This window comes from Schistocerca americana, chromosome 2 (assembly GCF_021461395.2).
Source record: "Schistocerca americana isolate TAMUIC-IGC-003095 chromosome 2, iqSchAmer2.1, whole genome shotgun sequence".
Lineage (NCBI taxonomy): Eukaryota > Metazoa > Arthropoda > Insecta > Orthoptera > Acrididae > Schistocerca > Schistocerca americana.
In genome coordinates this window covers 1044103128-1044116855 of record NC_060120.1, presented here as the reverse complement: position 1 = coordinate 1044116855, position 13728 = coordinate 1044103128, and the positions used below count along the sequence as shown (strand labels likewise).

Sequence of the window (13728 nt, the reverse complement as noted above, 5' to 3'; positions counted from 1 at the left end):
AATGTGTATAAAATCTTCTCTAAACTAAACTAAATGATTTACTCCTTTTTCTAACAAGTGGTTTTCTTGTTTAATAGTAAGCTTTATTATTATTTTATTTTATGATATTGATCACTGCTGGTGCTAACACTTGTTGTGTGTCACACAACATTTTATTGGGCAATTTTTTCTTGGAAGAAATTAATCTATTTTCAGTTTTTATCCAAGCACTCTCTTTATATACTTTTGATTACAGGGTTGCTAAGGACCTGTTTCTAATCTGTGTAATACACTGTGAAATATCTGTTTGCAACTCTAATAACTCTAATAAAATTTAATACATGGCTGGATATTAAAATTGCATCACTATGAGGATGACATGCAGCAAATGTCAAACTGGCATGAACTGTACTGCACACTTGGATATGGAACCAATTAGCATTTCTTTGTCACTGCACAACCTTTGTAGGAGTAACATCACCTTTGTTCTGTATATAACGAAAGATTACACAGTAGGTTTCTCATTTGAAAATCACATTTGAATGTTGTTTATCTGTGAGATCATGTTATACCATGTGTAAGAAGGAGAAGCATCTATCAACACATACCAGAATTCACCAGTGGCAGGATTGTGGGCTATTGAGACTGTGGTTTATATTTCCTCAATATTGCTACACTCATTGGTCACCAGTTAATGACTGTCATGCTACTATGAAATCAGTGAGTTCAGAGTCTCAATGGCCCCAAGTGACATGCACTCTAGAAAACAAATTGTTTGCAAGGTCATGCAAGATCATACACACATGTCACATAGATGAGTCAGGAAATAGGCTTGTTTACAGCAAGGTAACTATCTACATGGACAGCGTGTTAATATCTAGAGCACCAGGGAGTGTCAGCATGGTGACTATTGTTGCAGCTTCCCATGATGCAGCAACAGACAGAAGCACAGCAACAGTGGTGCAACCAACAGCAACTGGACAAACAACTATTTTCAGACAGCATCACAATGGAATGTGATGTGTGTGTGTGTGTGTGTGTAGGGGGGGGGGGGGGGGGCACCAAAGAGAATAAATACTGCGACACAGGCAGTGCAGTGACATCTAAAACATTGCATACTGTCAGCATAATGACCATTGTTGCAGTTTCTCTTGATGTGACAGCAGGGAGAGTTGCACTAACAGTGGTGCATCCAGTGACAACACTGGACGTGGACGCAGGAATGGTACATCTTTATCTTTCCATCAGAGTCCCAGTTCTGCTTACAGAATTAGGGTGGATGTATTGATGTGTGGAGGTTCTGAGGAGAAAAAACCAGAATGAAATTTTCACTGTGCAGCAGAGTGTGAGCTGATGTGCAACTTCCTGGCAGATTAGAACTGTGTACTGGACCGAGACTTGAGAACACAGATTGCCATACTTCATTTTGCATTGTCAGTTCAACACATGTTGTGATAGTACAGGGTGCCAATGGTACTGAATCAAATTTGTTCATGTAATTTGTAATTTGGACAGCAGGTGTTACATTTCTCACATGATTGGATTAGTGTCTGTGCTCTGTCTCTGAGGTCTCCATGATATTAGCTTTCAGTAATATAACAAAAGACCACAGGCTGTGTTGCATCCTCCCGGTAGTTGATTCCTCCACACATCAGGCAGGTTGTGTAGGCAGGAGGACATCCACACCAGGAGGATGTGTGTAAATGGCTCTCATCAAAATCAAGATATCCACCCGGTTGGCTACATCAGCAGTTCAGTCTCAGAACAAGTTGGAAGAACCAGCAGTTTTGTCTCGCTCGCAAACCCAGCCCCATTCATCCTGGTCTGCATCACCAGCATGCTAGCAGTAGCACAGCAACACCCCAGGACTTCATGCTGCTGCTTACCACAAATCCAGGGTTCATCATGTAGGCACATTACAGATAATGTCAGGGGAGAGAAGTTTCTGTTGTATGTAGTTGTATGAATATTCACCCAAGGACATTGTCATTGAGTTTCATTTTATTAACAAAAGCAGTCTTTTAAAATAGTCTTTGATCACTCCTCTGTGAAAGGATACTGTAGGTTGCTCGTGCTGTCTTGACCTAAATGAATACAGAGGGTGTTCTACTGTTGGCCTGACCAGCATATTCTTTAGATCTTTCACCAACTGAAAGTATCTGATCATGGTCAGCTAAGAGACTGCCATGCTACCACTCTCTGGCCACAGAGATTTGAGAAATCTGGCTCAGAGTGAAGCAGTGTGGAATTACCTACCCAAGTCTGTCATTCAAGCTCTGTTTAACTAAATGCCCAGCCAAGTTAAAGTCAATGTTGTTGCTACAGGGGCAGCTTTATAGGCTAAATTTTGAACCCTATATACTTCAAATCATCTACAAATTTAATCATCTCTCCTTTACACAAACTGTACTGTACATTAAGGAAAATTATATTTAACTTCCAACAATGTATCTGAAATGCTCTATTCTGGAACTGTTCTCATGATGTTGAGTTTTAAATACATTTAAGTACAATTATTTTATTCTGTCTTACAAAAATGATGTTCAGAAAAAACTGGTTGTACAGTTGTGTACACACATCAACCCCAATTCAGATGCACACCAAACAAAATAATACTGACACACTATGTCAATTAATCCCAATATAAAGATTGTATAAAATGTGTTACAACAGATTAATAGTGCCAAAAATTTAAGATGAATAAAATTCCCCATGCTGTAACTTACAGGAAACTGTGGCAACTTTTTTGATGCTGCTTTCTGATCTCTGGACTGTAACAGTGTTGCAGGAGTTGTGTGGCTTCGTTTCTCATTTAAACGGAACTGCATTTCTCTCAGATGTCTAATATTTTCTTTAATGAAGTTTCTTCTGCTGGTTTGGGCTTGAATGCATACAGAAAAAATTGCAAAGTTACTCATGTAGTGCACTGTGTATGAAATATGACACAAAAACTGTAGACAATATCAAGGGCACTCTTCTACTGACATTATTTATTCAAGATCTGAATGATATGCAACAATATGCAAGGTACAAAGAGTCAATATATAAATTTATAACAGATCTAAAGAAAACTAACGATTCAAATAATTTTCAAGTCTATTTAGATATTTCTAACTGTCTCTGGCTACTGAAGTAGAACACAGTAGGAGCACAATGGAAATCTGCTAAGAACCTTGTTGTGTGATATAAGTTAAATGGACTGAAACAGTTGGATGACAAGAATTTACGTTTCTGGAATTCATTACTCATATTTATCAATTAAATATTTGTTTTCTATTTAGATATACAAGGAGGTGACAAAAATAATGGAATAGCAATATACAAATATATAGATGACAGTAGTATCGCATACACACAGCATGAAAGGGCAGTCCACTGGCAGAACTATCATTTGTGCTCAGGTGATAGATGTGAAGAGGTTTCCAACATGATTATGGCCCCATGACAGGAATTAACAGATACTGAATGCAGAATGGTAGTTGGAGCTAGACATGTGTGACATTCCATTTCATAAATCATTTGGGAATTCAATATTAAGAGATTCACAGTGTCAGGAGTGGGCTGAAAATAGTATATTTCAGTCATTACCTTCCACCACAGACAACAGACAACACAGTGGCCAACGGCCTTCGCTTAACAAGTGAGAGCAATGGCATTTGCATAGGGTTGTCAGTGCTATCAGACAAGCAACATTGTGTGAAGTAACCACAGAAATCAATGGGGGCTGTATAATGAACGTTTCCATTAGGACAGTTCACTGAAACTTGGCTTTAATGGGCTATGGCAGCGGATGACTGACGTGAGTGCCTTTGCTAACAGCACAACATCACCTGTAGTACCACTCCCAAGCTTGTGACCATGTCAGTTGGACCCTAGATGACTGGAAAACTGTGGTCTGGTTAGATGAGTCTTGAATCAAACTGGTAAGAGCTAATGGTGGGGGTTGAGTGTGGTGCAGACCCGACGAAGCATGGACCCAATTTGTTAACAAGGCACTGTGCAAGCTGGTGGCTGTTCCATAATGGTGTGGGCTGTGTGTACATGGAATGGACTGAGTACTCTGGTCCAACTGAACTGATTATTGACTGGAAATGGTTATATTCGGCTATTTGGAGAAAATGTGCAGTCATTCATGGACTTAATGTTTCCAAACATGTCACTGGGCCACAACTGTTTGTGATTGGTGTGAAGAACATTATGGACAATTCAAGTGAATGATCTGGGCAGCCACATTAGCTGACATGAATCCCATCAAACACATACGGGACATAACTGACCAGTCAGTTCGGAACAAAATCCTGCACTGGCGACACTTTCAGAATTATTAAAGGCTATAGAAGCAACATAGCTCAATATTTCTGCATGGGACTTCCCAAAAACTTGTTGAGGCTATGCAAGATCATGATGCTGCAGTACAACAGGCAAAAGAAGGTCCGACATGATATTAGGAGGTAACCCATGAATTTTGTCACCTCAGTGTAGAGTTGATAATTACAATGAAGTGTATTACTTGTAGTTCAAAAACTGCTATCATCAGTAGAAAATAAATTCTCAAGAAAGTGAATACAATTAAAAAACATTATTTTGTTACATTAGGCACTATAAAATTAAATTTAACAAGGCTGTCAGTGGAGGAACAGTTAAATGGATATGCAGTCCAGACACACAAATATGCTGTACATCAATAAGTAAGCAACAAGAAGGAAGGAAAATGTCACAAAGAAATGATATGCTTAAAATTAACTACAAACAAAAATATAACATAAACCATTAATGCAAAATGCATCTTGGAGTCCCACTATGTTACAAACTTTTCCACTCAGAATTAAGTTAACAATTGTTTCATAAACCTTGCTTTGTATACTGGGAACTGTAAAAGACAAAATGGTTAACAAATGATATTATCTAACGAACTCCGGTGCATCTGTGCAGCTCTAAAACTTGAAAAAGCGCAAGGTATCACAGTGTACATATTTAGTGGTTGTAATGCAGTGAAGGTTGAAGCAGACAATTTTCCACATTTGTTTGGTATTTTTCTGCTTTTGATAAGTTTTGTGCTGGTTTGTAGGATGTGTGTACTGGTAGACAGTTAAATTGTTTCTATGGTGATGATTCTTTTCAGCTTCTCTATTACAAAATAACACTACTTAAATTATAGTTTTGGCTAATACAGGCAACAGTTATTGGTGATCCCCCCCTTTGTTTTCCAAAAAAGCCAAGCTAACACACAAGCACTATTGTCGCTGTATTTGGAAATGTTTCCAGCGAAAGTGTGCTCGGCCAGTGTCTGGTCCAACAAATGAGGGTACAAGAAGGCTTTGTGCTGGAAGTGTGACTCTTTTCCTGTTGACTTTCTTGAGCTGTTCAACAATGTAGGTAATACAAGAGCCATCTATTTATTTTAGTTGTAAGCTGCTTTGTATGAATTGATGTGAGGATGGACACAAATCGACAATGATGAGGAGGATGTTTAGTTCAGTAAATCCAAGATTAGGATACTTAGAGAACAATTCAGCAAAGACAGCTTAGTGAAAATTTTTGTGCAATCTATTTGTCTTTGTTACTAAAAAGTCCAGAGAGGGTAAAATCTGAATTATCATACTTGAATTACTGACAGTCAGAATTACAAAAGCTTTTTTTAAAAAGTAGTTATGTGAAGCTATAATTTAGCGAAATAGCATACAGTGTACATAGTAGTAACATAAAAGCTATGTTAATGTAATATTATATGTGAAAAACTGCACTGCATATTTAAATTAAAGGCAGCTATTGTGAAGATATCACATTAATGTATAATAGAATTAAACAAATTAAATTTACAATACATTTTCAAAGATTACATTAAACAATCTCAATATATAAACTATTGCTTTCATACAGTGCTGTATATATTCAAAACAAAAGTCTATAATGCACTTGAAATTTACATGCTATATTTTCTGTAGAATAGTTGTTCAATGCTGTAATCTGGATATACAAAGGTAGGATCTACAGCAGCCAATGAGGCACTATGATCTGATGTTAATTTTTTGGTAATTTGAATTAATGTCTATAAAGTTGACTAATGTGTACAAATTTCCCAACAAATCTGACTGTTTAGTCAGTGGTCTGTTATTTTTAAATTCACTGATATGACTGATTTCCTCTTCTTCAGAGGAAACTATTTGTTCTGGTCCTTTACTTTACACTCACTCAGGAATTGGTTGTCAAAATCTTTTTCGTCAACATCCTACATGCTAGTAGCTCCAAATGCATAGTCATTAACTTCCTACATGGTAGCAGCTCCAAATGCAACCTGGAAATCTGAATTTTCTGTCCTCCAAGACCAACACTGTTTATTTGTTGCACAAAAGATTATTCTCATCACTTTTTAAAGTGACACTTTTTAACTTTTCTCCAGCTGCTCACCTAGTTGAAAATGGCACTCTTGACATTACAAGATTCCAGTTTCATCAGAGTCTCGTCACCTATGTTGCTTTCATCATTATCCTCAGGCATGAAGAACACCACATGTTCATCAAGTTGCTTTTGTTTATAAAGGCACTTACATATAAGGATCGCTGCTTGATCCACAATGTTTGGAGGGAATAACATACACTTCGTTATGCCATCATCTTTAGGCAGACCAGATGGTTAAACAGGAGTAGTGTCTGAAATCAGTAATAGTTCCACATCTTCCAATTACAAGTAACATTTCAATTAGGAATTTTTGATTAGGCACAAAATTGTTCTTGACTCAGCACAGAATAACTGAAGTAACCCATGCATTTTTGTTAGCTTTATAGATGACTAGTTGTATAATATTTATGATTACCCTAGGTTTTACAGATTTCACAGTTATGTGTAATTTTATATGATGAGAACCATCATGATAGCACACAAACAACCATGCTAATACTTACTTAGAACTGCAAAATAAGATTCAGACTACAGATAATTAATATGACTGAATTATTTGCACAGAATCCATCTCCCCATAACATTTATGCTGTTTACGTAGAATTTGTAAATTGGATGGGATCTCTCAAAATTGAAACATAAACAGACAAGCTGTGGATTATGATCAACATGATACCACCTATAATAACATAAGCTAATCACACATCTCCTCTGATATGGAGTTTGCCACTGAGGACTGTGTCCTGTTGGATGATTAACATCCATAAATAAAATCAACAGCATATTAAAGAATGTATGAGTGTCTCCCATATAACTTGTTTATAGTGTTTATAACTATTTGCTTTACATGGACTAACCCTCATCAAATGCTGTGTTCACAGAGCTCTCTGTGCTTATGTAAAGAGAAGGCTAACACTTTCACATCTATTAGGCAAGGGCAAAGTATTTATGTGTAATGTACTACTATATCTTCTTCAGTTGGAATGAAAATGGGGGAAAACCAGGGAACAATAAAACTTAAAAAAATTTTGTGTGTACTTTCAATTTTATTTCTTACCTTTATTGAATGAGCTGAAAATTTTCTTTCTTTTCAGAGCCAAAGGAGGAACATATTGAAGCTGGTAATCCACATCTGTTAATTGTTGTTCAAATGCCTGTTCTTCTTCAGATATCAGCTGTCTGAAAATTTTACAAATATAGGTCAGCAGTTGCATGACAAATGCGGTTATCAATCACAAAGCAATTTTTTTCCAATCACTCCTTAATCCTAATTTTTTTCTTATTTTTGTATATACAGGAAAATTTTTAAAATTAATATATTTCACAAGCAGTGACTGCCAAAATTAATAACATTGAAAAGTTTTCCTCAGCATTACAACTCATGTTGTTAAAAGTATGCTTGAGATTCTTCTTCTTTAATGGGGCCATATAAGTTAAACAAATGTGTCATGAACAAGACAGTTATAGTAATCAAGATCACTACACAGCACAAGAAGGTTCTAAGACAGTAAAGTTTCCTATTTTTACATCATAAAATATTTTAGTAATGTAACACATTTTATTTTGACTCAATGTTCCATGTACCTACATTCTTGTCAAATTTAGGAATACATGGGAATTTTGCATCAATGGATTACAGTACAGTTGCATTTGAGAAAACAACAAACAACGAGGTGCACAAATGACCAACACTGGTGTATGTATTACACAAGAGGCCAGTATGGTATTTCAGTATGATGAAAGTGAAACCCTGATTCATATTCCCAAAAAGAATGTTTTGAAGAATGATTAGAATATTTAGCTGCAGACCAAATGTCATTACTTGATAGGAAGAGTTGCCTACCTAATAATGCAGTCACTGTGACAAATAACATATACATTGATGACATCATACATGACAATGACAAGTAAAAAGCAACAAATCATGTCATTCACTTTCACTTTCTGTGGACGATGAAGTTACCACAAATGAGGACTGTCTGGAAAAAAAAGGCATGAAAACAATAGCCAGTAACTCTTATGAAAAAGTCAGATTGATACTCACCATATAGAGGACACTTGCAGCTGCAGATAGGTACAACAAGAAAACTGTTATACATATGAGCTTTCGGCCAGAAGGTCTTCTTCTAAAATAGAAAACACTCACACATTCACACAACTCACATATTCCCTTCTCTGGCCAGTGAGGACCTTTAGAAGAAGACCTTTTGGCAGAAACCTCAACTGTATAGCAGTCATTTTGTTGTGCTTGTCTGCAGCTCAGTGTCTCCTCTATATGGTTAGTAGCACCTATCCTTTTCATAATATTATCATTATTCCATCCTGGATCTCCCATTGTTTGATAGCCAGCAACTCAATACATTATCTGTAAATAAGAGAGAGGTTAAAGCAAGACTGCAAAAGGTTGGTGTCCAATCAGGGTTGAAACTTTGAGTTTCCAGGCATGCAGTTTACTGCAAGACCACCAAACCTGACTATTAAATTGGTATGCACTCACTATAAAGGCAGTTAGAAGAAATCTGTAGTTGCCAGAGAATAAGATAAACTGACTCAAGCTTAGTGAAATGAATTTGCAAATGAAATGAATCAATAAAAATTGACAGTTCTGGAACACACATTCAAGCTGACAGTTAATTACATTAAAGAGTGGAGACCACAGCTGATTGGGAGTTAGACATAAGCTTCCTCCAGTATGTGCCTGACATTAGACTATAATTTAATAACTGGTGTGTTATGCAACACACTGCTTGCATTATGAGGAAACATCGTGAAAACACAATTTTTATTTATTCACAAAGGCAGATTGTTCAGATAACTGACTCATTCTACATTATAGTGAGAAATTCCAATTATGACCCAAAGAACATGCAAATAATTAACTAAACAGGAAGATCCCAAGCACAGTTCCCTGTGGGAGATCCATGATATACAGGATGTCCCACTCAGACCTCCCTGATTTCAAAGACCCAGGAAAAAAACCACAGTAGATACTACAATGAAAAATGCACCACATTGTAGAGCATCTCAAAGAATTTATTTATTTATTTATCATCAGTACACCTCTACATGTGAACCATTTGTAGCACGAAGAACATCGAATCTATATTCAATTTCATGAGAAATTCTTTGTATCATTTCCTCTGTTATTGTTGCAATCGCATTAGTGATACGATGTCGCAACGTAGAAATATCATCCACTTTGGTCACAGACACGCGGTCCTTCACGAATCCCCACATGAAGAAATCAAGTGACGTAATGTCAGGTGAATGTGGTGGCCAGGTAATGGGTCCTCCATGTCTAATCCAATGACTGGGAAATTTCCTATCCAGAAGTTGTGAACAGCCGCTAACCAGTTTGGTGGAGCTCCATCTTGTTGAAAAATGATGTTGGGTTGCAAGTCTTGTATCTGAGGGTACACAAACTGCTCCAACATATCCAGATACACTGACCCATTCACTGTTTGTTCTGCAAAGAAGAATGGTCCAACAATCCTGTCGTACATTAGCCTGTACCAGACGTTTAGTTTAGGGCTATCACAAAGATGTTCAATGACAACGTGTGGATTTGTGAACTCCAAATCTGAACATTATGGCTATTGACCCTTCCTGATAGATGAAAGGTTGCCTCATCTGAGAATAAATATCTTTCCAGGAAGCTGGCATCCATATCAATACGCTGCAGCATAACCACAGCAAATTGTTGTGTGCGTGGTTTGTCATTTGGTGTGAGATGTTGCAGAATTTGCACTTTGTAAGCACACATGTGAAGACGCTGGTGAACTACACAATGCAGTGTTGATCAAGGTACAGGACGCTTGACGAATTGACTTACGTGGGCTTCTGAGAAACGTTTGTCTGGTGTCCTCCACTGTCTCTTCTGAGACTCCGTAACATGCACCACCAGAATGTTTCAGAAAACTTCCTGTTGCCAGAAACTTCCTATACCATTCGTTAATTGTTTTCACATCAGGTGGATCACATTTGTACACACTTCGATAATTTCTTTGCACAGGAATCAGCGATTTTGTTTCTGCAAACCACACTACTGCTTGCGCGCACTGCTGTGGAGTCGCCATTTTCACTTCATGCGATCATGCTGCACTCTGGTGATGATACTTGGTACTTCTGACACGGGATGTAAATTCATTAAGATGCTCTACAATGTGGTGCACTTTTCATTGTCATATCTACTGTGGTTTTTCTCTCCTGGGTCCTTGAAATCAGGAAGGTTTGAGTGGGACACCCTGTATTATACTCCACTCAAAGGTCATCAATTCCAATATACTTGCTCTTCTTGATGTGTATCGTGTGATCTACTCAATCAAAGGCCTTTGACAAATCACAAAAGATACCAGCTACAAGCTGTAAAGGGACACCCTCCTCTAACATTAACTTTATTCAACAGAAGCAATCGATACCAAAAATATTTTCGAGTCCTCTATAGGTTAATATTATCTCAGCCGTTTATAAAAGAATTTCGCATGATTTTGTATACAATGTCTTATATTTCAGGCTAAAATGTATTTAAAAAAATTAATTAGTTACAATCGATATGTATTAACTCTATGTACAGTTAAAATTACTGTTCTTTTAGAAACATTTGAAATTACGAAATATCTGGCATAGGTAAAATTCCTATTATTAATTGCACACACTGACAATATTTATGACCTTTACTTCTGGATTCATTTATAAAATAATGATATAAATTGGTGAAGATTCATTTGTCAACAAAATTTGTTAACTCTTTGGAATATTGTTAGTACCTCAGAGTGGATTAATAGGAGGCATGCCTCTGATGTGATCAGACGTATTTTTATGTTTGGCAAAGCAATATAATTTTTAAAAATGAATTGGAAACCATAAAGACAGTGATATAGAAGAATGTGATATAATAAAAAATTGTGTCATTTTTAGTTTATATACAAATGGATTTCTGATCATGCAAAGATAGAGGACTGCCCAACAAAGTTGTGTCAACAGTGACGAGATACTACCAACAATGACAGACCAGATCAATTGAAAGAGGACTTTACAGTTATGACCAGGGAAATCAAAAAAAGGAAAGATAAGTACAATTATTTGTGAAATTAATCTGTTTGTGGACTTGTGTGATTGTTAACAAAATGAATAGAGACAAGAACAGTAGTGAATTGGAAGTGAAAACTATAGGACCAGTCAGGACATGTTTGAACAAAGTGAAAGCATAGTCAGCAAAGAAACAGTAAAAACTGATATTATGCAGTTAATTTTGGCAAAACTAGAGGAAATTAAGGCAGATAACAATAGCAAATTTAGTGCAGTTAATGAGCAGTTAACTGAAATAAGGATGGACAAAGATAGCAAATTTACTTCACTACAAATCTGGTTTTGGAGCTAAAAACTGGGTTGTCAGATGGGTTAAAAAGTGTAAATGAAAAAGCTGATGTCTGAGAAAATAAATTTATTGTTTTGGAAAATGAGTTAATCGCTGAATCTGCCTGACAGACGAAGAATGTTAATGATGTCAGAGTTGAACAGAAGCCCGTAGCGAAAAAAATGGAACAGAACTTTAGTAGTTTACATAAAAAAATTAAATGTTGAAAACAATGTGCAAACTAATTTAAATGTTTTAGATCAAAAAATTTCAGCAGTTCAGGAAAATTGTATTCACAAAAATCTGTATTCAAACAATGGTATTTCATGGTCCAACACTCCAATCAAAGGTTTTCCATCAGACAATTTACATCCGGTGGATTTTCTGCACCACTGTAGAGATAGTTTTGTATCACGCATGAGTGACAATAAAAAAATCAAATTTGTTACAAGATGTCTTCATGGCAAAGCTCTGTCTTGGGTAAATCTAAATTTAAGTCAGTAATAAACATAACAAAGTTTCAAAAAAAGTTTTTTATATATGTTGTTGTCAGAAGCTAAACAGGGAGAATTAAAAGTGAATTCCTGAATGGTCCTAATTATAGGAATAGGGACAGAACTCTGAAAGAGTTTTGTAAGAATCAACTTAAGATATTAAAACACCCTGGCAAACCATTTGACAGAATGATTGCACAGAGATTTGTCACATGGACCTGACAATTGCCTTGAGCAGTTTTTATGATATGTTGACAGGCTGGATAGGACAGTAGAAAGAAGTATGTACCATAACAATCAGAATGATAGAGATCACAATGGTAACAACTACAGAAACAGAGATAATGGTAACTTCTATCAGGGACAAAATGGTAAGAGGGACAGAAATTTTGAACATCAGCAGAATAGGAATAATGGGGATTTAATACAAGAAACAATCATAGAGGTAACTACTTGGAAAAGCCAGTCCACCTTAATGAAGGTCTACAGTTTGGGGCAAGGAAGCACAACAAGCACAGGACCCCCAATTTATACTTGCAATTAGACAATAATAACAATGTTAATAATGTGGCACAGGCATCTGAAGTTGAACAGAATGAATATCAGATTTCTCATTTATGTTTTGATCAAAAGTTTTGGGATACTATTTTTAATTATAGTAATGTAGGTACTAATCACAAAACAGAATGTGAGACACTGGACTCACATTCGAGAGGACGACGGTTCAATCCCACGTCCGGCCATCCTGATTTAGGTTTTCCTCAATCACTCCATGCAAATGCCGGCATGGTTCCTCTGAAAGGGCATGGCCGACTTCCTACCCCATCCTTTCCTAATCCGATGAGACCGATGACCTCGCTGTCTGGTCTCCTTCCCCAGACAACCCAACCCAGAATGTGAGAATAATGAGAAATGTGATGTACTATGTACAAATGATTTCTCTTCTCTTGGTCAGAAAACAGTGTTATTGATGTATGTAAATCAGGTGATGACTGTATTGTGTCTGAATTAGGTGATATTTTTTATATAGATGTGAATGAGAGCTGTGAAATGTCTGAGGTTGGTAAGTCTGAGACTGGTGGCTTATCGCAAATGAACGGAGGTGTTGATGGAGATGAGACTTGTGTTGTTAATGATTTTGTTGATGAAGTAATTTTGGAAGAATATGATGATAATAATAATGATGATGAGTATCAGGTATCTGTGTAGTTTAAAAATAATGTAGTTTCAGAGTTATTTGTGAATACAGGTAAGGTAAGGAATGTACATGTGAGAGTCATGGTATACCTGTCCAGTCAAACCAGTTTTTCATTAATGTCATGCACAGTAATGATCCAAGTAGTAAATGTGAGCCTAGAGAATACAGGTGAAAACTTTTTGAAGTTTGTTTGGAACCAAATTGATGATAACATAGATAAATGTGCATTCCGGAATAAGTTAGCTGTGTTTAATCAAAAGGAAGTGTAACTTTTAAGTGATATATTTTATGTTCCTTCTGTA

General features: G+C 36.5%; 1 protein-coding gene across 1 annotated transcript in view; it reads right to left on the bottom strand.

The window, feature by feature from the left end:
• The window catches only part of LOC124594660, a 146735-nt gene that overhangs the window by 75438 nt on the left and 57569 nt on the right, over positions 1-13728 (bottom strand). Inside the window, exons 3-4 of the mRNA XM_047133029.1 lie at positions 7436-7557; positions 2706-2860 (exon numbers count right to left, since the gene is read on the bottom strand). Coding sequence (XP_046988985.1) covers positions 2706-2860; positions 7436-7557 — 277 coding nt within the window. The remainder of the gene's footprint in view (positions 1-2705; positions 2861-7435; positions 7558-13728) is intronic.